Source organism: Paramormyrops kingsleyae, chromosome 18 (genome assembly GCF_048594095.1).
Source record: "Paramormyrops kingsleyae isolate MSU_618 chromosome 18, PKINGS_0.4, whole genome shotgun sequence".
Lineage (NCBI taxonomy): Eukaryota > Metazoa > Chordata > Actinopteri > Osteoglossiformes > Mormyridae > Paramormyrops > Paramormyrops kingsleyae.
Window position 1 is genome coordinate 9,495,708 of NC_132814.1, and position 25,597 is coordinate 9,521,304.

Genomic DNA, 25,597 nt, shown 5'->3' on the forward strand with positions numbered 1-25,597 from the left:
TATTCCACACAAATTATTTTGAGCTGGGTCATAAGGAAAAAATTCTCGGTAGGGGGCATGCATGTGATTATTATCTTAGCCTGCAGCTAGACATTAGGGTGCAATGCCCCCCATTCATGAAGCTGTTGTTATGAAGTACACATGCCTTCTTCTTCCATGCCCCCGACCGAAGTTTAGTGGTTGCCTTAACTGTTCAATGACTAAATGTTTTTGAAATGTTGATTACTGCACATACTTTTTATTGATTGCAGTGTTGTTACCCTTAATTTTATTGTTTTGGATTAAAAAAGTTAAGAAAGGTATTTAAATTCTGTATTTTTTCTATTTTTGAGATAATGGATAATATATCTCGGAGTACTTTCCAATCAGCGTTGAAAACGGCTCCCCTTGCCTAGATTTTTTTTCCTTACAGCCCAGCTCAAAATAATGTCAGCTGTAGAAATAATGTCATAGCCGGACGACTTAGTGTGTAAACGAAGTTTAGAGTGAGTGGTGAGAATTTGGTATATAATATTTTAATTATTTTTGGTGTGTGAGGTTAAAAGAAGCGAGCGGTCGCTTCTGCTGCGGCGTAGAAGCGACTTTGCCTTTAAAAAGAGCGATGACGTCAGGGGAAGCTGGGGGGCGCAGCTCGTGCCCGTATCTTTTGCGGAGTGATATGATTAGCGTGTCACAGAAAATAGTTCCTATATTAAACTGTTCACTGCAAAGTCTGTAGATTATCTTGAGTAACCAGGTCATGACTTCCTGTAAGAGACATTGTTGTTGAATTTTTCAAATGTATTTTGGTGCTTTAATTGCCACAAAAAGTTTGCCATACACTCCCATTATATTCGAGTGACATTTCTACGACCGATATCTCCAAAACTAGGCAACTCCCAGTAGAACAACCTGGATAAATAGCAATAATTAAAGCCCCTCTAAAACATGTCTTTTTAAGTTTTAGGGTGAACTGCCCCTGTAAAGAAAACAGTTTTTGGATTGTTGTATATGAGAACATGTGTGTTAATTGGCAAAATATTATGACTTTTGATTTTATAGTTCATTAATATTATTTTAATAATATAAACTTATAAGAACAATATAAACTTATTTAGGGAATAGTGTTACTAGGACTTTTATTTTAAAAAGGGAAGTTCGTAGTGTTGACGACGCCTCCTGGAATAACGCAACCGCGGATTGGTTAGTTTGATTACCTAGCTCCACATAGACATACGAGCTCCTTATCAATATATACATTTTTAATATACAACTTATATAGTTCTGTTTATTGTGCGTGATAAGTTTACAGTTGTGAACCAAGAACAGAACTATCCGGCAAATGTATTTCACTTTTAAAATCCCGTTGAAATATTTTGCGGAAGCTTACTAGCCACTTTTGCTTCTTCGTAGATTAAACGAATTTAAGTACAAAGGCACCAAGCAACCATTGTTGCTTGAAAAGATGGATTTGTTTGGCGATCTTCCTGAACCCTCTCAAACTGGTAATATAAACCTGTTAACATTCTAAATATTTAAACTTGTAATGTTTCGTACTTATATGTGTATCTAGTCTACAACAACGATAGCAATCGATAATTAAAACGCTACAAGGCCAGTGTAAATCCCCTAATGAACTAATGGTAGGTCTGTACCGTTACGTACCATTGTAGGCGAATCACTGACGTTGTTGTCGTAAATTATATTTGCATTTGTGGCCGTATTTGTTGGGTGTATTTATTCGCTGAGTTATCCATGTATATTTAGTATGCCCATGGTTAAACATCGATTTGGCGTGAAGTTCTAAGACAAATAAGAATGCTCAAAGAAACTTACTACGCCAATTGTCTATTCTAATTGTTGAGGAATTATACAAATGCATATGTGTGTGTGTGTGTGTGTGTGTGTAGGGGACGTTACTGGGCGACCTCTCCAAGAAATGGATGACAGGTCTGACAAAAGGAAACATGAGGTCTGCCGAGATGTTGAATCTGTGGAAGTGGAGAAAAAGAAATTTTGTAAAGGTTTTCAGAAATTTCATAAAAATTGTGGATAATCTATGCCTGTCTGCAAAATATGTTCATGATCTGTATTGACTATGTGTTTGTTCTGGAGGTTGGGCCAGGCTCAGAGCGCATGTTGCTGCCCGCCGAGGTGAGAGAGAAGAGATGCAGGATGCACACGTTGTCTTGCCTGATCTCAGCACCTCTCTGTCTTCAATTCCCCAGGAAGTGTAAGTTGACAGTGTTTGAAAGTATAGGAGACGATTTGTTTTTCCATTCTTTTCAGTTCTCTACACATAGACAGGGTGCTTCTTGGTGAGATTTTGAGTACTGTATTAACAGTCCTCACTGTGGAATGACCTTATAACCCTTCCCAGATTGAAAAGTAGCAACAGTTGCTTCTGAGGTCATGTCAATTCACCATGGCATGATCTAAAGATAACCCTGAGTGTTCCAGAACACCAAAAACTTATGCTTTTCACACTTCACTTCTTCCCAATCTCATTGTACTGGCATGTACGATTACAATAACATTTGAAACTTTTGACTTTTAATCTTGCACTTTTGATTTTAAAGACTTGCAGAAAGGCCAATTCATACTTAAGTTTCTGCATGTGCTTTTGGGTGCGACAGAAAAAGGTGATTTTTGTGATCAGGTGCCAGACAACTGTGGACAGTGCTAGTGTAGCCCAGGTTTTTTTTTTTTGTCCGGCAGAGATCATGCATGTTGATTACAAGAAAGTTGACTAGGTGTTTGCTGTACTGTAGGTAGCAGCAGTGACTTAAGCAGAGCAGAGGTCAACGAAGAAAGAGTAGAACAAGAATAATTGTTGTAGGAGGTGCGGAGATATCCACATTTCTAATTTTTAATGTACAGATAAATTATACTGTGCATACATTATACTGTGGTCTGTGGTATTTTCAAAAGCAGGACTATTCTGTGATTTTGAAATATTGGTTGATAAGATTTGCTGGGGAGGGGTCCTGGTTAATATTGGTAAGAAAGGTTTAGGATTTGAAAATGCCATGATGTGCCGTATTACTTTTATACTGCCCAAGCCCAGACTAACAACTATAAAACACTTTTAAAATGTTTTACCTGTTTACCTATTTCACAACACTGCTTTTCAATGTTCAATGTTTCTTGCCAGCTTTTCAATGTTCAATGTTTCTTGCAATATGTCTGTTCTCTCCTGGTCTGGTGGAATATCACTGCTGTATGCATGCACTCAACTATCTGCGTCTACTGACAGATGTGGTATGGTCACAAGTAGGGGTGCAATGATTATTCGACATTGTCGACAAAAATCGACAATAAAAATAGTTGCCGACGAATTTGATTGTTGATAATTGTCGCCATACGTATTTTTAAACAGAGTGAGACGTTTTCCTTCCTTTCTACCTGTGCAATACTACCGCTTTCCAATAGACTGCACCAATACACCACACTGATGAGATTCTCTCTTGCGCAATAGCATTCAACGACAGGTAGAAGAATGGCGGCCACAAATTAGGTATCATTGTGTATTAAACGCTCTAAAGTCTGGGACACATGGATTAAAGTTTTCCGTCGCTATGACGGATTTCTGTCAACTGAGTGCACTAAAGGTTAATAATGAGATTTATGTAGATCCGAAGGAAAAAAATGGGGGGGGAGGGGGCTGGAAAGTCTGTATTTCTTTTGTTTAATTACGATTGAATTATTCTTCCTAAAAATAAACATTATGGTTTCGGCAGTTCGCTTAAACATTGATGGCTGCGGAGTAGCCTACAGGCTGCAAGCTATTTCCCGACGCGTGTTTAAGATGCAAAACTTCATAGTAAGGAGAAAATTATTCCCCAGCATTTAGTGCCACATCAGTCTCAAAGGCTTTTAATGTCCCAAAACAAAGACGAGATCTGCAAAAGGGTGAATGGCACGGGCTTCTTGTTGCCTGTGGCCTGTACTACGAAGGGGGTTTAACGAAATCAGACTTAACCTGGAGGTAATTTGCGAATGCGAGGTTGACTCAATCGGGGCTAATCAGTACTATGACGCCAGTTAAGAAGTTGATTTGTTAAATCGGTGTTAACTTCATTGGAGTTTGTGCGCGTTCACATAAATGGAGCACGTTCGGCAGCGCAAGGCACCGTTTGACTCATGGCGCGATCTCCATGTTTCACGGAGGAAGATTGCATGCTAATTATGCAGGATTATGAGGAGTTTAAATCAACGCTGTAAAGAAAATCCAATATCACTGCAGCCAACAAAAGTAGACAGGCTTGCTGGCAACGTATTGCAGACAGAGAAAATGCATATGAACATTTTCATGGTCATAAAATGTGGTCTAAAATATCTCACGACCGAGTATTAGACAATGAAGTGTTTTATGAAAAGAATTGAAATACTGTTAATAATTACGGAGGCTAACAGATGCGACACAATTCAGAAGTCACCTATTTTATGCTGCTAAGTAGAGGTCGACCGATATGGGTTTTTCAATAGCCGATGCCGATGACGATATTTAGGAGTCAGGGTCAGCCGATGGCCGATATATGCTGCCGATATTTTTTGGCCGAAAATTGGACGTTTTCCCCTCTATTTGCATGATAAAATATCACATTAATAATAACAAACGATACACAAAATTTCTCAACTTAGCATTTATTGAATACTGACTTGTGTAAATTTAAATATAAACTTAAATAACAAAAACACAATACAACTTATAAACAACTTAAACTTATAAACAATAAAGATAGCAGCATCAGAATCTCTTTAGCAGCAAACTCATTCTTCAGCTCCCAAGCTCACCAGTCTGCTGCAGACATTGCACCTGGCTTTTCCTGGTGTTGGCTTTGTGAAATGCTGCCATACAGGATTAGATTTTTCTTCAGCCATCAGACAGCAATTACTAAAACAGAAGAATAAATGCAAGGTTAGAATTTGTATTATAGTTCCTTCATCTTCAATTCATTCTACAATTCCAGTATTCCATGCACATTAAAACAATTACACTCTAATACATTTTGAAGAAAAAAAAAAACACTAAGTGCATCATGGTATGATGAGTAGTGTACACTAACATGTTGTTTCTGTTGTTAGCAGACAGATAGCTTAAAGCCAAATTCACAATCAGAATCTAGTGATCCCGGAAAATAAAATAACTGTCGTATTGCACAGCCTTGTATGCAAGGACAACATAAGCCCCTAGTGATTGTGACGTTGTCTACGTATAAGCCCGTATAAAGGATAGACATGTTTAATGAGGAAACTAACTGCGCAAAGTCATGCACTTTTTATCTAGACGTCTGACAAATTGTTTGAATCTCCGGTCTCAAATGAAAAAAATTTGCACAGAAGGACCATTGTCAGCATCAGCTCAAGTAAATGGTAACCACGCTTTCGAACAAACACTTTTCTCCGCCATGCATTGTTCTTAGCAGCTCTGTGTCTCCGAGGACGGCGCTGTCTGTGATCAGGGCAGAGTAACGCAACTCTCACACACGCTGCAGTATTTGAGAGCTGCCTGCTCCGCCCCACACACTCACAGAGTGAAACTCTCCGACACAAGAAAAAAAACATAACTGATAACATCGGGCTGATATGGTAATAATTAAAATGTTAACAATTAAAATGATTTTTAACGATTAAAAAACGTCTGTGAGCCCACCAATAAGCGCACAAAACGAACTCCATTAGAATCAATGATCCTTAATGTTACCTGTAAGCTACAGTTGGTTGAAGGCTCATTATCATTACCCCAGTTCCCAATAGCGTAATTCGCGTTTTCTTTTAAAGCAACATTTCATAGCAAACTACTTAAATAAACAGGTCATTGAAAGATCAGAATTTAAGCCTTACCGTTTTATCCCAGGACTCTTCCAAAACTTCTGGCTGTGGTCCTGCACAAGGCAGCATGGGTCACGTGTTCCACAACAACAATAACACTGGGCTGCCCGCAGACGTGCCTGTCTGAAAATCGGCGTAGTGCACTCGGATATCGGCCGATGCGATACATTAAAAAATGCTAAATATCGGCCCGATATATCGGCCGGCCGATATATCGGTCGACCTCTACTGCTAAGTAATGTAATGCTCCCTGAAGTTCCATTACTGTAATGTTACTGATAATGTAAACCTGATGTTAACAATAACAGATCTGATTTCAAATGCATTAGTAGTGGAAAGCCTACATGGCAGCAAGTCAAGATGAAATATAAAAACATCATGTCAAGTGGTAGGGCTATGTATTTATATTTCTACTCATTATGAAAGATTTGTTGTGTCTAGCCTCCACTTAATAGCATGTTTCTATGTTTTACAGCTAATAATAAAAAGGTGTCTGTTCATATGACACTTATATAGAAGGTGAGCCATTGTTTAACAAACAAATAAATGATTTACAACAGGACAAAACAGAAGCATATGTGTAGTGAAAAAACGACTAGGAACCTGTCAATGCGGTTAAGTTAGCCTCATATTCCATATTCAGTTTTCTGGCTTTAATAACTTTACGCAAGTAAGGTGGGGCATTTTTAATGACAGAATTGTGATGTCCAGTACACAGACATCGATGCACACCGATTTTTTTTCCGCTTCAAAACATTTCGTGATTTGTGCCAAATCATGTTAATAGCTAATATAATAGGTCCTTTCAGCTGTAATGACATGGTGGTTTAGTATTTTGGGCTCATGGTGACTGTTGCACACCTCTTTGTTTCCCAGATTGCTTTACATGCGAATTTTAATTAATTTTTGAATGTTCGAATGTATCTGTATACTGTGCAATGGGGCAATTCATGAATGGGTTAATAACTTTAAAACTAGACAAGACAGCCACATCTAGTGAAGTGTGCTTTGATCAGTGGACAACAGGGAACAATGCACACCCCTTGGGTTTTCAGAATAACTTTCTCTGTAACAGTTATTAATACATTGTATGCACATTATATGCCATTGCTCCATTTCATACATATTAACAGAGAGAGCCCCTCACGATTCGTGCGCCAAAGTTGTACGGATAATCCAGGTATGCAGTCATTGTCTTCGGAGAAATTGTAGTTGGAGGGGCGGTGCTCATATAGGGCCGGCTTATGCAGAAACCTCGACTTAACCAAGAACAAAAACTGCTCGGAGCAGTTTTGAGACTTAGCATAAATTGCCATGGTAGCATGCCTCGACTAAAACCTACCCACCTTTCGTAGTAGGGGTTAATCGCGAAGTTACACCACACGTCATCAAGTTACTCGCAAAGTTACCCCGATAAGCCAGTAAACCCGCTTCGTAGTACAGGCCACTGGCGTATCCAATAATAATAATAACAACAACAATCATTATAATAGGGCATAATAATAGGCTAGTAGTAGTATATTTTACATTTTCAAAAAAGATCGGAATAGAACGTATTTATGTTTGGAAGTCAGTGGTGTGTCATTAAATGTCTCGTTTGCTAATAGTAGCTAAAAAAGCTCAGAAAACAGTGGAGAAAACCCATTGCTTAAACAGATAAAGAAGCCAAAACTCCGAAGCTCAAGATTCAGGACAGTGGCTCCGATGTCACAAGTGCTGCGAGAGCTTATGCTCCGTTAAAAATAAATAAATAACAGCAGTTTTGAAGTCCGTTTTCTTGCTGTTAACAGAGGAATGGCAATGGGAAGCTGCTCTAAATTTCCCGTATTTTGGGTCGGGATCTTGGGATTTTTCAGTCTGCTTTAAAAATTTTTATTTATAAACATAGGCTATATAAATAGCTGATATGACAAGAAATTACCGTGCATTTTAACCTCTATACCGCAAATGAAGTACGAATTAGCATATACAGGTTAAAATGCGCATGATAATTTCTTGTCATATCAGCGCAAATGCACATAAAATACGTACGCATTTGCACTGTCAGCAATGGATTGCCGCACGTATTGCTTTTAAAGGTGAATGCGTACTTGCCTACCAGTTATGTGCAGCCCTGATTATAACAAAGATTGTATCAGAAATTCGGATCCGTATAGGCGCCGATCCAGACCTATTTGACGGATCGGGTATCGGTCATGTGTGACCAATCCACATCCTATACTTATTTAGTTTTTGGCAGTCTCTAAAAAGCTCCTATTTCGTATTAAATCTATTTGCACAATCGATCGCACGACAGCTCTTTCCCATTTTACATGTGTTCTTTTGCGTCATTCAAGTCGAACAATAACCTCATTCTAAATGTAAAAGCTGGTAGCTAAATAGGAGCCATTTTATAATAATGCAATTTATAATCCGATTAGTCGACTAATCGTTTTAATAGTCCATGACTAGTCCACTATCAAAAAAGTCATTAGTTGCAGCCCTAGTCACAAGCTTCGGTGTACACGACCATCTGTGGGTTGAAAGTGCACACAGAAAAGTGAAATATGAACTAGGGATGGACCATTCCACATTTTTTCAGTTCTGATAGATTCCGATACACAACTGCCAAAACCGATACAGATTATTACTTTAATATTTTAATAATAAATTTGTATATACAGTAATATATATTAAATGGGAAATATATTTATACTTAGTATATAATTAAATACAAATGAAAAATGTATGCCAAAAAAATCTTTACTAGACTACTAGAAACATACATAATGTACTGTTCCACCTTGTCTGTACATCTTGTTTGAAGTGTTTTTGAGACATTTGCAGTTGAATTTGAATATCTTCCAAGAGAATATACGCAGGTGGTGAGTGTTTAAAATACCCCTTCCACTTACACTTCGTTGTGATAGCAACCCCTCATGTACAAGCTGTAGCGAGTGCGCAAAACAGCCCAAGCTACCAATTCCCAAATCATCTATTGCGTTTTTCATTTTGCTCACGTTGTGCACGCAATTGTGTGAGACTTTTAGTGGGATTTTCCACAAAATTATGAAAAAACCCTTTATTGCTGTTGCAATACCATGTCACTAGTCACAAGTACCAGCGAAAAACTGGCCATCAATCCGACCATACATATACAAACATCACATTATAGGGGGTAGACAGGTCAGGAAGATGGGGGATATAGGAAGAACAGAGAAAACAAAATTACATGAGGAGAGAGGAGGAGAATAAAAAAACAGCCTCCAGACTTTACTCCAGTAGGGAGTACAATGTAGGAACAGAAAAAAACACCTCAGCAACATAGGCACATAGTCACACCTTATCAACATAAAAAGTCGTGACTTGCAACAGGGCAGGGAAATGGGGAGGTGGAGGTAGTCCAGATCACAGACCCGCCTGTTCAAGCTGGGGGTATGAAGATATAATAGGGTTGTTTGGGTTTTCGGGCGAGAAGCTGTAATTTCTCAGCTCCTCTAATGTCCACTCTCGTCTCCGCCATCCAAAATCCTTTGCAGAGCCGTGAGCTTCTCCGTGATGTTATCCAATCTGCGATTAATAGTCACAGTGATGTTATCCGCGATCTATAGCCACAGTCAGTGCCAACAGCTCTGCCAACCCCGTCAATCATCCGGCCAGCCTAGTGGGGCTTTGAGCGGCTGTCACCGTTTTCTTCAATTTTCGATAAACCAGGGCAATGTCTAATCCAATCAGCATAAGACCTGTAATCATGGTTCCGAATAGGTAGATATCTTCAATGTCCTCCACGGAAAGAGCTGCCAGACACACGACCCTCCACTTCTCCCATCCGTCCATTGTGTAGCCAGCTGCGTATGTTCCTGCAGGACAGTCAGGTTCCCCCAAACCTGTGCTTCTCTTCGAGAAGATGGTGTCAATTGCATTGAGAGACCAGTTGATAAAATCCATGATTTTCTTAGTTTTGAAGAGCAGGGCTGAGAGCTGTAAATTGTGGGCTGCCTAGAAGAACTCTGCTTCAGTTTCTGAACATCTCATCAAGTGCACTGCAGTCATTCTCAGTATTTGTTTAATTTCACCACCAGCTCAATTAATTAATTTAATTAGTTTAATTAATCACTTCGTTATGGAGGAATTTTGGCCCACTCTTTTTTTTTTTTATTATTAGGTTGAGGTCTGGACCATTGCAGCACCTTGATTCCTTTTTTTCAGCCATTCTATTGTAGATTTGCTGGTGTGCATGGGATGATAGGTGCTTTTCTACGAACCAATTTTGGCCAGGCTTTAGCTTTGCATTTGACTCTACAATACTTTGATATATAGAAGAGCTCATGGTCAACTCAATTACTTCAAGGTGCCAAGCTCCTACAACTGTAAGCTGAAATCATCACCTCTCTACCATTGTGCTTGACAGTTTGTATGAGGTGTTTGTGCTGATTTGCTGTTTGTTTTTTTTTTTACCAGACATGGTGCTGTACATTATGGCAAATATGTCCACTTTTGTCTTATCTGTACCCAAGGACATTGTTCCAGTGGTTTGTTCAGATGCACTTTTGTAAGCCTAAGTCATTTTACCATGTTTCTTTTTTTAAAGAGAAGAGGTATTCTCTTTGCAACATTCCAAACAAGCCATACTTGTTCAGTCTTGTTCTAATTCTACTGTCATAACATTTAACATGCAAACTGAAGCCTGTAGAGTCTGAGTTAGCTCTTAGGTGTTTGACCTTGGGATGAATTTGCTGGGACATCCACTTCTGGGAAGATTGGCAACTTTCTTGGTTTTACACTTGTGAATAATATTTCTCACTGTAGAATGATGGACTTCAAATTATTGGAAATGGCTTTATACCCCTTCCCAGATTGATTAGCAGCAACAATTGCTTCTCTAAGATCGTTGCTGATGTCTTTCTTCCTTGGCATTGTGTTAACACACACCTGATTGATCCCAACCAGCAAACTAACAAAATTTCTGCTTTTATGGAGTTGGTCATACTTGACGATGATCACCTAAGTGCATTTGGGTAGTAACACCTTGCTGCTACTTTTCATCTTAATTTCTACGGAAGCAGTAAGGGCGTACTTAATTTCTCACATACTGTTTCTGCATTTTGGTATAGATTTTAAATAATGACACAGTGTAATATGTCATGTGATGTTGTTCATCTGAGGTTGTATTTACCTAATTTTAAGACCTGCTAAGGACCAGATGATTTTTTTATGTCCTGATATGGTAGAATTGAAAGTGGGTGTATTTTCTTTTTCATGAGACTATACTTTGGTTTTACACCAACACGATTAACATTTTTTTGACTGCCAAAGACTTTTACATAGTACTGTATATACATATGATTCTTCTCATCCTGCATTTGTACAAAATGACAATGTAAGAAGAAAAAACATTTTCCCCAATGCCCACTCTTTTGCATTAATTATTGTGCATTTCATGAATTTTCTTTAACAAAGAGCCAGAGGGTACTTTTCCACCACACCAGTTACCGTATTTTTGGTTCGGCACTTTTGGGATGCGATCTGGCCAGAAGAACAGATACAAGAAACAACAATATTTAATATAATAGGACAGCACATTTAGTATGCTGTCCTAGCGATGTGATTTTGTTGTAAAAAATATTGGGGTATTTATAAAGCCAAAAGGAGTTAATAAAGTTCTCACAAACCTGTCTTGGAGTGATTTAAGCAGCAAGGATGAAAATAATTTTGTGTATCATTAAGTGTAAGTGTAATCTCGGAGAACACATGCAGCACTTAGGCAAAAGGAGTGTTAAACTTTATCTAATAAACTTTATCTAATATATATAATAATATAATATATAATCTTTAAAATGAATAATAATTAAAACTGCAAAGCTAGCAAGTTTTTTTTTTTCTATGACAGAGTAAAAATGTAGCAAAACTGCCTGTGCTATAATGTCTGTACAGAATTGAAAGTAAGAAAAAGTCTGATATTAATCTACCTTACTAGTGATGTGAGAATTGCATGTGCATAACATGCAATGTTGGTATTAATATCGCGCATCGTCCAGCCGTATAATATAAAATACCATTTTTTAAAGATTCAGTTCAAAATACCCTGCATTGTGTTCTGATGTTGTTTGGCACCGTTACCAGTTTTTATGGCAGTTGAAAATCTACAAATTGAAGTATCAAAAGTACGGTACCTGATGCGGTGGAAAAGCGCCCATAGTAATCTTCATAGTGAATGTTAATAAGCTTATACTAAAACTGCTTTCTGATATTTCTGTGATGCAGTGCTCTGTAATTAGTTGTATATTTCTGGTGATTACCTATAATGCATAAGTACACTTGAGTAGCTTGTCTAACATGAAGAAAACCAGTAATTAAATCTCTGTCTTTCAGTGGAACCAGTTATTGTTATTATTATTTCAGCTCCCGCCTAGCATATTTCGCAGTATTTGATGGGCATGGAGGTTCTCGTGCGTCATGCTTTGCTGCCGAACATCTTCATCAAGCATTAGCCTTGAAATTTCCTAAAGGTGAGCCCCCTACCGCTGATGGGAACAAAGGCTGATTAGTTTTTATTAGTAATAACAAAAGTGTTAGCACTTATTATTTTTTTAATGTGTTGTCTCAACAATAATTATTTAAATATTTATTACAAATTTTAAGAAGTCCTTTTGTGCTCTTAATTCATATTTTTGTATACTAAAATGTGTGTGAACTTATTCAAAATTGCTGAATTAGAAAAATGAACAACACATACTTTGCAGGTGAGGTACAGAACCTGGACAAGCTTGTGAGGAAGTGTTTGGTGGAGGCATTTAGACAAACAGATGAAGACTTCCTGAAAAAGGCCTCCAGCCAGTGAGTTGATGGTTTCTTATGTGCCTTCCATGTGTAATCAAAATCTGATGCTGTTTCTGTTGGCAATGATTTTAAATTATAATAACAGTTCCACAGAGTTGCCATAAAACTAAATCCTTGTTCAACAAAACTGGCTAGTAAGACCTGAAATAAAACTATGATTAAGTGGGGGTGACTTTAATTGCTTTGACACCCCTATAGGAAGCCAGTCTGGAAGGATGGAACCACAGCAACTTGCATGCTAGTGGTGAATGATGATGTCTATGTTGCCAACCTTGGAGATAGCAGGGTGAGTATTGGGACTTGTGGTTATTATAGTAACACAAATATCATGGGAAACTCTGCCTTGTTTGGTTACTCCTCTGCCCAGGGACTGTAAAGCACTGCAGAGGGAGGTATGTTCAGCTGAACGCAAAAGCAAGGCTTATCTGCCCTCCCTGCAGGACATATACCTCAGATAATGCAGGAGCAGAGTTGCTAAAATCAACAGGGACACAATCCACTCAATTACCTGTTTACCAGGCTGAGGTCTGGTAAGCACTTCTGCTATCTCTTGTGAAGTGAGAGGCTCAGAGGGAGCTTCTGCTCTGTCCATCAGACTACTTACAGTAACACTTAATTGACAGTTGTAGTTAAACATAAGCTCCTTACTCATGCAGCTTGCAGTTTATGGGAGTCATGTTGCACATATCTGGTTTTCCTTTTGTTTTCTCTTTATTACCAGTACAGGTCGTTGTCGATCAGTTATGACTGACCAGTATTAAGTTAATTTGGTCATGTCGACCCTTTCTTTTATATACAAATATACAAAAAGTAGTATACTGTGTAATAAAATTATATTATCTTTAAGTTATATTGTCATCATTTTCATGTGGGGATTGTTGGGGCACAAACGGTCATACAGTCACTGGGCAACACTTGTGCTGTCAGTTGTGGCCGCATATTTGTGGTCTTGGAACAGTCGTGAAGTTGATCAGTCATAAGTCGACAACGACCTGTATAACCCTACTGTTCCTTATTTATTACATATTATACTTATGTGTCTATAATACTTTTTGTCTATTGCTTTTCACTAATTCTTACTATAGCAGAGTTGACCACTTTGAATTTCACTGCAGGTTATAGATGGAATGTGGATCTTTCATGTGACAAATAAAACCCTTGAGATTTTGCTTTTTGTCTTTATTCAAGATTGTTATCATTGTGGTTTTCAAAGGCTGTGCTGTGCCGAGAAGATCAGGAAGGGCAGGATGACAACAAAAAAATTGTCACTTTGGCACTTAGCAGGGAGCATAATCCAATCTGTTATGAGGAGCGCATGAGGATCCAGAGGGCAGGTGGCACTGTCAGGTATGGGAGGGCCTCTACTGGTAAAACATCTGAAGGGACCAAAGTTTGTGTGCAGTGTTAATAACCATGCAAATTATGGCTCATTTCTTTTTCTTTTGGGTGGTAAGAAAATACTTTAAAATGAATTATTAGTGCTGTTTTTCCATTATAATACACTACCAGTCAAAAGTTCTGACACACCTTCTCATTCAGTGTTTTTTATTTTTTATTTTTATTGTTTTCTTCATAGTAGATTAATATTGAAGACTTCAAAACAATGAAGAAACACATGGAATTATGCTGTAAACAAATAAGTGTTAAACAATCCAGGATATGTTTTATATTTTAGATTCTTCAAAGTAGCCACCAAAGTTGCATTGATGAATGCCTTGCACACACTTGGCATTCTCTAAATAAGATTCATCAGGTATTGCCCAGGAATGGTTTTCAGTGAACAGGTACGCCTTGTCAAGAGTTAATTTGTAGAATTTCTTGCCTTCTTTATGTGTTTGAGGTAGAGTTTGTACATGGTTCTACACAGTGAATAGCCCTGTTCAACTACTGTTCTACTCCACATGGCAAGAACCACTCAACTAAGTAAAGAGAAAAAACAATCCATCCTTACTTTAAGACATGATGGTCAGTCAATCAGGAAAATTAAAAGAACTTTGAATGTATCCTCAAGTGCAGTCGAGAAAACCATCAGATGCTATGATGAAACTGGTTCTCATGAGGACCGCCCCAGAAAAGGAAGACCAAGAGTTACCTCTGCTGCAGAGGATAAGTTTATTAGAGTTACCAGCCTCAGAAACTGCACATTAACAGCACCTCAGATTAGAGCCCACATATATGCTTCTCACACACACACACACACTGATTGGTACCTCAGAACTCGAATTAATCCGTTCAGAACTCCAGATCGAATCCTAAAAAGTTCGAGTTGTGATGGAATTTTCCCCATAAGGAATAATGGAAAACCAATTAATTGGTTCCCGACCCCAAAAAATTACATCTAAATATGTTTTTTTTTTTTAGCATTTAAACACAAAACGAACCGGATAAAACAAGAAGAGCATATAATGTACTAAACACATCTAAGCACATTTATCAAACTATTTGCAAAGATTTTTAATAAGTTTTGACTTGGAAACCGAGCAAGTCCTGGTTTACAAGCGCCAAGTATCATCAAAAATCATATGGCACACATGCGCTCCTTGTTTTTCTTGTTTTTACGTGCGCTCGGCTTCAAAACAGGAAGCGCATGCGTGCGCTTCTTGTTTTGACGCCGAGCGCACGTCATCACAACTGAACCAATGGTTATTCACTTTCTCACGCTGCGGAATTGTGGGTAATCATCTCCCATGCTCGGTTTCAGTCGGCATGCCTCTCTCGTTTAGTAGAAAAGCACCACCTGAATATGGGTGTAGCAGTGCGAGTGATGAATCTGTTTAACGACAATGCAATGTCCACATTTTTGCGAAATCCAAAAGGAGGCAAAAGAGGCTGTCATTGGATGGGTTCCTTGTTAAAGTCACACAAACAGAAATAGATTCCAGTCAGCCAACAGATGATAGTGATTCCATTAATTTTTAGTGAATGGATGGATGGATACTTTATATTTTGTATGAATAATTTTTATATGAATATTTTTGAGTTGTGGAACGGATCATATGAGTTTCCATTATTTCTAATGGGAAAATTCGCTTTGATATACGAGTGCTTTGGATTACAAGCATGTTTCCGGAACGAATTATGCTCGTAAACCAAGGTACCACTGTATTTACTAAATATATGTATTCAGCTAGTGTAAACATGCACAATGCTATAACAGCGAATGCAAGGCTTATACTGAAGCGTTACCCTATGTTTCCGCTGAGAGACGTGCCGCGTGACTAATTTCCCCGCGTGTACAAGTTGTCTTAGGTCAGCGTTCACGGTTTGACTTCTGAGATTCAGATCAAGTTTTAGGTCATTTTTTTTCCCGAACTGGTTGGTTCGACTTTTAAGAAATTCGAGTTCTAATAAGTTCGAGAACTGAGGTACCACTGTGTGTGCATGTATATATATGTGTATATATATGTATATATATGTGTATATACAGTATATATGTATGTATACACTCACCTAAAGGATTATTAGGATCGGGTCAAGTCTGGGCTCGGCCTCGGGCAGAGAATCTAAACTCTACACTAAGGGGCCTAAAGTGTGCCAAGAAAACATCCCCCACACCATTACACCACCACCAGCCTGCACAGTGGTAACAAGGCATGATGGATCCATGTTCTCATTCTGTTTACGCCAAATTCTGACTCTACCATTTGAATGTCTCAACAGAAATCATCAGAGACTCATCAGACCAGGCAACATTTTTCCAGTCTTCAACTGTCCGATTTTGGTGAGCTCGTGCAAATTGTAGCCTCTTTTTCCTATTTGTAGTGGAGATGAGTGGTACCCGGTGGGGTCTTCTGCTGTTGTAGCCCATCCGCCTCAAGGTTGTGCGTATTGTGGCTTCACAAATGCTTTGCTGCATACCTCGGTTGTAACAAGTGGTTCTTTCAGTCAAAGTTGCTCTTCTATCAGCTTGAATCAGTCGGCCCATTCTCCTCTGACCTCTAGCATCAAGAAGGCATTTTCGCCCACAGGACTGCCGCATACTGGATGTTTTTCCCTTTGCACACCATTCTTTGTAAACCCTAGAAATGGTTGTGCGTGAAAATCCCAGTAACTGAGCAGATTGTGAAATACTCAGACACTTTAGGTGAGTGTATATATATGTATATATATATTATATATACACACTGCTCAAAAAAATTAAAGGAACACTTTTAAATCAGAGTATAGCATCAAGTCAATTAAACGTCTGGGATATTGACGTGGTCAGTTAAGTAGCAGAGGGGGTTGTTAATCGGTTTCAGCTGCTTTGGTGTTAATGAAATTAACAACAGGTGCACTAGAGGGGCAACAATGAGACGACCCCCAAAACAGGAATGGTTTAACAGCTGGAGGCCACTGACATTTTTCCCTCCTCATCTTTTCTGACTTTTTTCACTAGTTTTGCATTTGGCTACAGTCAGTGTCACTACTGGTAGCATGAGGTGATACCTGCACCCTACAGAGGTTGCACAGTACAGTCCAACTCCTCCAGGATGGCGCATCAATACATGCCAATTGCCAGAAGGTTTGCTGTGTCTCCCAGAACAGTCTCAAGGGCATGGAGGTGACTCCAGGAGACAGGCAATTACTCTAGGAGAGCTGGACAGGGTCATAGAAGGTCCTTAACCCATCAGCAGGACCAGTATCTGCTCCTTTGTACAAGGAGGAACAGGAGGAGCACTGCCAGAGCCCTACAAAATGACCTCCAGCAGGCCACTGGTGCGAATGTCTCTGACCAAACAATCAGAAACAGACTTCATGAGGGTGGCTTGAGGGTCTGACATCCTCTAGTGAACCCTGTGCTCACTGCCCGGCACTGTGGACCTCGATTGGCATTTGCAGTAGAATACCAGAATTGGCAGATCCGCCACTGGCAACCTGTGCTTTTCACAGATGAGAGCAGGTTCACACTGAGAACATGTGACAGATGTGAAAGGGTCTGAAAAGTCGTGGAGAACGTTATGCTGCATGTAACATTGTTCAACATGACCGGTTTGGTGGTGGGTCAGTGATGGTCAGGGGAGGCATATCCATGGAGGGACACACAGACCTCTACTGTGTACGATTTTGAGTTGCTGCAATGAAATTTCGGCAAAATGGACTAGCCTGCCGCATCATTTTTTCACTTTGATTTTCGGGGTGTCTTTGAATTCAGCCCTTTGTAGGTTGATAATTTTCATTTCCATCAAACAATGTAGTATCCTTTCATTCCTAACACATTACCTAGTCCATATCAGTATAGATATCCAGCAGCATATCAGTATAGATTTTCCCATTGAGATCTGATGTGTTTTCAAAGTGTTCCTTTAATTTTTTGGAGCAGTGTATATATTAGATTAGATTAGATTCAACTTTATTGTCATTACACATGTACAAGTACAAGGCAACGAAATGCAGTTTAGGTCTAACCAGGAGTGCAATAAGCAGTAAGTGCAGGATAAGGTATAAGTTATAAGTGCACTTAAATGGGATATGTGCAGGGAGAAAGTAAGGGTAATATTTACAGATGGATATACTGTGAGCATAATGTACAGATTGCTAGTGACTATAATCAGAAATTTAATAATAGATGAACAATATATACAGGTTGCTATTAACTGTGATCAGGAATTGCCGATAGATATGAACATAATGTACAGATTGCTATTTCTAGATACAAATTGTTATTTCTAGAAACAGGAATTTACAAATAGACATTTACAGATATATATAATCAGAAAATTACAACTGTATTGTGCAATGGATATTGCTTTCCAAATATGTATGTACAGTGTAGTGCATTAAAAATTAAATAGTGCAATGATAATGGACAGGTGTCAGTGGGGGGCAGAGTTCAATAAGGAGACCGCTCTGGGAAAGAAGCTGTTCTCTAGTCTGCTGGTTCTTGACCTGGGACACCTGAAGTGCCCACCGGAAGGCAGGAGAGAAAACAGTTTGTGGGCGGGATGAGAGTAATCCTTAAGAATACTGCATGCTCGACGCATACAGTGTTTCTTCTGGATGTCCTCAATGGCTGGAAGTGGAGTCCCTATAATGCGCTGGGCAGTTTTCATCACCCGCTGCAGTGCCTTATGCTCAGCAACAGAGCAGTTTCCGTACCAAACTGTTACACAGTTGGTTAGGATACTTTCTATTGTACAGTACAGCGATAGAAGTTCACCAGGGTGGCTGAGGACAGCTGGTTCTTCTTAAGTGTTCTCAAGAAGAAGAGGCGCTGGTGAGCCTTCTTGACCAGGCTAGAGGTGTTGGTGGTTCAGGATAGGTCCTCCGAAATGTGGGTCCCCAGGAACTTGAAGGATGAGACAGGCTCAACAGCCATCCTGTTGATGTAAATGGGTTCATGTGAACCTCTTCTTCCCTTCCTGAAGTCCACAATGAGCTCCTTGGTCTTAGTGGTGTTAAGGAGCAGATTATTGTCCGTGCACCAATTGGCCAGGTGCTTGATCTCCTCCCTGTAGGCAGTCTCGTCGTTGTTGCTGATGAGACCGATTGTTACGCCCCTCTTTGGGTTTTTGTTTATTTTGTTTAGGACTGCATTATAGGTTTTCTTAGATTGCAGGCGGTGGTTTCAATCTCTAATTGTTTACAGGTGAGACCTGTTGGATGGGTGGAGTTTTCCCTACTAAAGCCCTGGGCCCTGGGTCTACCTGGACCGGAGAGAGATTTGTAGGATATTCGATGCCACGCTGAGTGTTCCTGCTGCTGAGATTTTTGTTGAGTTGATCTTTTGTTTTGTTGTTCTCTCGTGGTTCCTGGACATTTGCGTTGGTGTTTTATATTTATTATTTGTTGTAAAATAAAAACCCTAAAACCAGTCGGTTTTGGTTTTGTTTATGTTGCGGTCATTGCTTTGGCCGTAACACCGATCACCATAGTATCGTCTGCAAATTTGATTATGGTATTGGATACATGTACAGGCCTGCAGTCATGGGTGAAGATGCAGTAAAGGAAGGGGCTCAGCACACAGCCCTGTGGTACACCAGTGTTGAGCGTGATGGTAGCGGAGCAGATGTAGCCTGACCTAACATGCTGAGGTCTGTTGGTCAGAAAATCCATAATCCAGTTGCAGATTGAGGTATTAATGTCCAGGTCTCTAAGTTTGGTGGGTAAGACAGTATTGAATGCTGAGCTAAAGTCAACAAACAGCATTTGTGCATAGGTGTTTTTACTGTCCAGGTGTGTGAGTACAGAGATCGAATTTATCGACGGCAAAAGCCGCCGTGCCTTAGCAATTTGCCGTGCTGCCCTGAATATTTACAAGTTCTTGCCGGCAGATACTTGCAGTGCCCTCTTCCTCAGTTGCCTTTGTGCCCTATTGTGTATGTTTAGATCATAATAAATTCAATAAACTTATGAAATCAAGAACAAGTTCTTCCGTTTTTTACTTCTCTGTCGCCATGTCCATGATATCTGGGTTGATAAGCGCATCCCATAATTTTACGTTAGCCACGCCTCCATGGTTAAATTATTCAGAGCGGCTATTCTAGCCGATGCTTACCTCCCTCCGAAACTAATAGCAACATGTTCATAGAATAGGGAGGGTGAGAAGGTTTAGAAGTTCTTTTGAAAGTGAGGCTGTATTGGGGGTATTTTTGGCACGTGAACAATCATCGATTTACATCGACAAATACATGTTAAGGACCTGTTATAAGGCCACAAAGTTCCAATTAAAATGCCTACGAAAGATCGGGTGAAAAAAAGAAAGCAGGCTGAGATGCTTCTAAGACCCAGAAAATAACCACATTTTTTAGGTAATTTCGCTGGTTATGCATGTCTTTCCCAATCATACCGCATCTATTGTTATGGAAATTATCTGTCATTACTTGACGTTGTAATAATTTACAATAGACTGTAATAATTCATAGAAGATTGAAATAATTGATACCAGATGTGCATTGAATTTTAGTGAAAACGGAGAAGGAGTTAGAGCATAAACTGTAATGTCCTGCAGCTGCTGTCACGGGACAGTTCGTAGTGGCTCGCGGAAGTGTTGCGGGACAGTTCGTAGTGGCTCGCGGCACTGGGCGGGACAGTTAGCGAGTGGCTCGCGACAGTGTTTGAGTGTCTCGGGACAGTTGGTGAGTGTTAGTTAGTTGGCTTGAATGTGGTCACTCATGCATTATTTTGAAGTTAGTTAGTCATGTTAGTGTTGAATGTCTCAGTAAAAAAAATGTTCATTAAATTAAAGTTTTTATCACTGACAATAGCTGGTTCTGTTTTTTTTTCATAAAACATTTCGTCATTACTGAGTAAGTAGGTGAATGAAGGCAACAGCATCTTTTTTTCAATAGCTAGTCTAACACTATTTCACAGGGTGCTAATGCATTTATTGCCCTTGAAAATGTCAGAATGCTAAATATTTCATGCGTCCGGCTATATACCTTTTTGCCTCAGTGCCCTGGCCAGTAATTCTTGATTGCCTTGGTGCCCTCCGAACCTACGGGAAAATGCCTTAGTGCCCTCCTATATTTGAGGGGATAAAAGGCAAACATTGCTGTGCTCCCCGAACAAAGTAATTCTAACCCTGTGAGTACAGAGTGCAGCGCTATGGAGACTGCATCATCTGTGCTCCTGTTGCCACGGTAAGCAAACTGGTGTGGGTCCAGTGAGGATTGGAGAAAATCCTTTAGGTGTGTCAGGACCAACCGCTCAAAGCACTTTATAATGATGGGTGTGAGTGCTACAGGGCGGTAGTCATTCAGGCATGTTGGGCTAGAGTGTTTCGGCACTGGCACAATAGAGGTAGATTTAAAGCTTGCTGGTACAGCTGCTTGGGCAAGGGACATGTTAAAAATGTCTGTGAATACCCCAGCGAGCTGCTCTGCACATGCCCTCAGTACGCGCCCAGGGATACCGCCTGGTCCAGCAGCCTTGCGCACATTGACCCGGCTCAGTGCGGTGTAGACATCAGAGGAGGTAAGTATGATGGGTGAGTGGTCGGTTGAGGAGGCGATCTTGGTGGCAGTTTCTTCATTGTCTCTCTCGAAGCGAACATAAAAGTCATTAAGCTCATTCAGAAAGGAGACATTAGTGGCTGCGGGGGTGGAGTGGCTGGGTTTGTAGTCACTGATGGCCCGGATGCCCTGCCACATGCGTCGAGGGTCAGAGTTTGAGAAGCGCTCCTCTACCTTTAGTTTGTAGCAGTGCTTAGCTTTTTTGATGCCCCTCTTCAGATTAGCCCTGGAAGTGCTGTAGGCTTGTGCATCACCTGATCTGAAAGCAGTGTTGCGTGCCTTTAACAGGATACGCACCTCCCTGTTCATCCATTGCTTCTGATTTGGGTATATGGTGATCTGCTTCTGGGTTGTAACACTGTCTATGGTAGTGTTGATGTGATCCAGAACAGAGGAAGTGTAGCTGTCTATGTTCGTGTGAGAGCCACAGGTGGCCTGAGTAGCAAACATACTCCAGTCCGTGTGCAGAAACCGGTCCTGGCCACACTTTGATGGTCTTCACTGATGGCTTCACACGGTTGATGAGGGGTGAATACTTGGGGGTGAGGAACAAAGAAAGGTAGTCTGATTGTCCCAAGTGGGGGAGGGGGGTCACAGAATATGCTTCAGCTATGTTTGTGAATACATGGTCTAAAGTTTTGTTTCCTCTGGTGTGACAGAAAATGTTTTGGTGAAATTTCGGGAATACTGTCTTTAAGTTGGAGTGATTAAAATCCCCCGCAACAATAAAAGCAGCCTCCGGGTGACCAGTTTGTTGTTTGCTGATGGCCGCGTGAAGTTTGTTCATAGCAAACTTGGCATCAGCGTCGGGAGGAATGTAAGTGGCAGTTATAATAGTGGAGGTGAATTCCCGTGGCAGATAAAACAGTCTACACTTAACCATGAGAAACTCTAGGCTAGCTGAGCAGTGTCTCCCAATAATAACAGAGGTAGTACACCAAGCATTGTTAACATAAATGCACAATCCTCCGCCTCTGGTCTTACCGGAGTCATCCGCCGTTCTGTCTGCCCGGAATGTTTGGTGCTCAGCTAGAGCAATAGCATTGTCCGATATATCGCTGTTTAGCCATGTTTCAGTGAAAATCAGGACATTGCAGTTCCAGAGTCTCTTGCTGTGGTTGATACACACACATATACACTCACCTAAAGGATTATTAGGAACACCTGTTCAATTTCTCATTAATGCAATTGTCTAATCAACCAATCACATGGCAGTTGCTTCAATGCATTTAGGGGTGTGGTCCTGGTCAAGACAATCTCCTGAACTCCAAACTGAATGTCAGAATGGGAAAGAGAGGTGATTTAAGCAATTTTGAGCGTGGCATCTTTGGTGCCAGACGGGCCGGTCTGAGTATTTCACAATCTGCTCAGTTACTGGGATTTTCACGCACAACCATTTCTAGGGTTTACAAAGAATGGTGTGCAAAGGGAAAAACATCCAGTATGCGGCAGTCCTGTGGGCGAAAATGCCTTGTTGATGCTAGAGGTCAGAGGAGAATGGGCCGACTGATTCAAGCTGATAGAAGAGCAACTTTGACTGAAATAACCACTCGTTACAACCGAGGTATGCAGCAAAGCATTTGTGAAGCCACAACACGCACAACCTTGAGGCAGATGGGCTACAACAGCAGAAGACCCCACCAGGTACCACTCATCTCCACTAGAGGCTACAATTTGCACGAGCTCACCAAAATTGGACAATTGAAGACTGGAAAAATGTTGCTTGGTCTGATGAGTCTCGATTTTTTTTGAGACATTCAAATGGTAGAGTCAGAATTTGGCGTAAACAGAATGAGAACATGGATCCATCATGCCTTGTTACCACTGTGCAGGCTGGTGGTGGTGATGTAATGGTGTGGGGGATGTTTTCTTGGCACACTTTAGGCCCCTTAGTGCCAATTGGGCATCGTTTAAATGCCACAGCCTACCTGAGCATTGTTTCTGACCATGTCCATCCCTTTATGACCACCATGTACCAGTGTTGTTTTTGACAACCATCTTAGATTTAGTCTTAGTTTTAGTCTTTTGGACTAAAATGCTTATTAGTTTTAGTCAAATTTTAGTCACTTCTATATGTGATAGTTTTAGTCCAGTTTTAGTCGACAAAAACTCAAAAAGGTTTTAGTCTAGTTTTAGTCAAAAAAAAGAAAAAAGAAGTATAGTCTTTTAACAAATTAATTTAGGTCAATAAGTATTGGAGATTGCTGCTGGGCAGTGTCACACATAAGTTGTGAGAATAGCAGCAGATCTATAAGTTCAACACATTGTGAGCTTGCAGATCAGATATTTTCACCAATAATTACAATAATAAAGGAATGGTTTTAGACATATAAGGTTTCCACCCAACTGCAAATACTTTCTGATCTAATGATTGTGCATTACACACAGATAAAGTGGTAACAGTGGAATCAATGTTCATTACTCCAAAAAAGCCAAAAACAAAAACATTCTACTTCAGCAATTGTGGCTTTTAGACTGAAGCTAGCAGACTCTTCGTATAACAATAACTCGACCTGTTTAACATATCAAGTTACACGCTGACAGAACATAGACACACAAAGAGATGACCACACCGTCACTGAATGTAAACATGGCTAAACATGCTGCTAAAGTAACACACACACAATGAACTGACGTTAGCGTAACAAAAGCTAACTTTAGCCTGAAGTTAGCAGCCCATTTGCGGCAGGAGTATGTGGAAAACTTACTAATTTATAAGCTTACTATGAAATTTATCACGAGCCGATTGTCGAGTAACATTGTAACGTTACGTAGGCTATACGATATGTTAACAGCACTTGTAACTTACCTTCGAAAAAATATCCTTGTGGTGAGCCTTCAGGTGCCGCTTAAGGTTGGTCGTATTTTTTCCGCCTACTTTGTGGCCACATTTGTCACCATCTTCCTTCACAATACACTCTGTTTTATTATCTGCTGGGTTATATTTAAAATACACCCATATGTCGTCTCTACGTTTGCGACCACCAAGCCCCTGTGTTGAAACTGCCGCCATTGTGGTCCATTGTCTGTGATGAGTGACAACAGTGTGACGTGTTGAGCACGTTGTGCGCTGCATGCCAGGTGATGGGCGTGACCAAACAAGGATAGAATGCAGCAACAGATACTTTTTAGGTTTTAATTGACACGCACAATAAGCAGAAATGTCATGCATTTTAAACGTCTGACAGACCACCCACTAACATTTTCGTCCATTCTCGTCTCGTCAACGAAAACTCACACAAGTCTCATCATGTTTTAGTCATCAAAGAGCAGTGTTTATCTCGTCACCGTCTCGTTATCGTCATGAAAAAAAGTGGCGTCAACGAAATGATTTCGTCATCGTCATCGTTGACGAAAACAACACTGCCATGTACCCATCCTCTGATGGCTACTTCCAGCAGGATAATGCACCATGTCACAAAGCTCGAATCATTTCAAATTGGTTTCTTGAACATGACAATGAGTTCACTGTACTACAATGGCCCCCACAGTCACCAGATCTCAACCCAATAGAGCATCTTTGGGATGTGGTGGAACGGGAGATTCGTGCCCTGGATGTGCATCCCACAAATCTCCATCAACTGCAAGATGCTATCCTATCAATATGGGCCAACATTTCTAAAGAATGCTTTCAGCACCTTGTTGAATCAATGCCACGTAGAATTAAGGCAGTTCTGAAGGCGAAAGGGGGTCAAACACCGTATTAGTATGGTGTTCCTAATAATCCTTTAGGTGAGTGTATGTACACACACATACACATATGAGTTCAGAGGAGACTGTGTGAAGTAGGCCTTCATGGTTGAATCGCTGCAAAGAAATCACTACTGAGGAAGAACAACAAAATGAAGAGACTTTCTTGGGCCATGAAACACAAGGAATGGATGTTGGACCAGTGGAAATCTGAACTTTGGTCTGAATTTGAGATTTTTGGATCCACCTGCCATGTTTTTGAGATGCAGAAAAGGTGAGTGGATGGTTCCTACATATGTGGTTCCCACCGTGAAGCATGGAGGAGGAGGTGTGATGGTGTG

At 40.2% G+C, this 25,597-nt stretch overlaps 1 protein-coding gene across 6 annotated transcripts in view; it reads left to right on the top strand.

Annotated features, from left to right (window-relative positions):
• The first annotated feature begins 1,171 nt into the window (after window positions 1–1,171).
• The window catches only part of LOC111839943 (integrin-linked kinase-associated serine/threonine phosphatase), a 35,985-nt gene continuing 11,559 nt past the window's right edge, over window positions 1,172–25,597 (top strand). For 2 of the 6 annotated variants that reach the window (XM_023804275.2, XM_023804277.2), the window contains exons 1-7: window positions 1,172–1,484; window positions 1,890–2,003; window positions 2,095–2,212; window positions 12,196–12,302; window positions 12,537–12,630; window positions 12,832–12,919; window positions 13,847–13,980. In XM_023804275.2, coding sequence (XP_023660043.1) covers window positions 1,445–1,484; window positions 1,890–2,003; window positions 2,095–2,212; window positions 12,196–12,302; window positions 12,537–12,630; window positions 12,832–12,919; window positions 13,847–13,980 — 695 coding nt within the window. In that variant the 5' untranslated portion in view covers window positions 1,172–1,444. Of the gene's footprint in view, window positions 1,485–1,889; window positions 2,004–2,094; window positions 2,213–12,195; window positions 12,303–12,536; window positions 12,631–12,831; window positions 12,920–13,846; window positions 13,981–16,293; window positions 16,355–19,201; window positions 19,427–25,597 lie in introns of those variants that run through there. The other 4 variants (XM_072702416.1, XM_023804276.2, XM_023804279.2 and 1 more) reach the window with 4 other exon arrangements.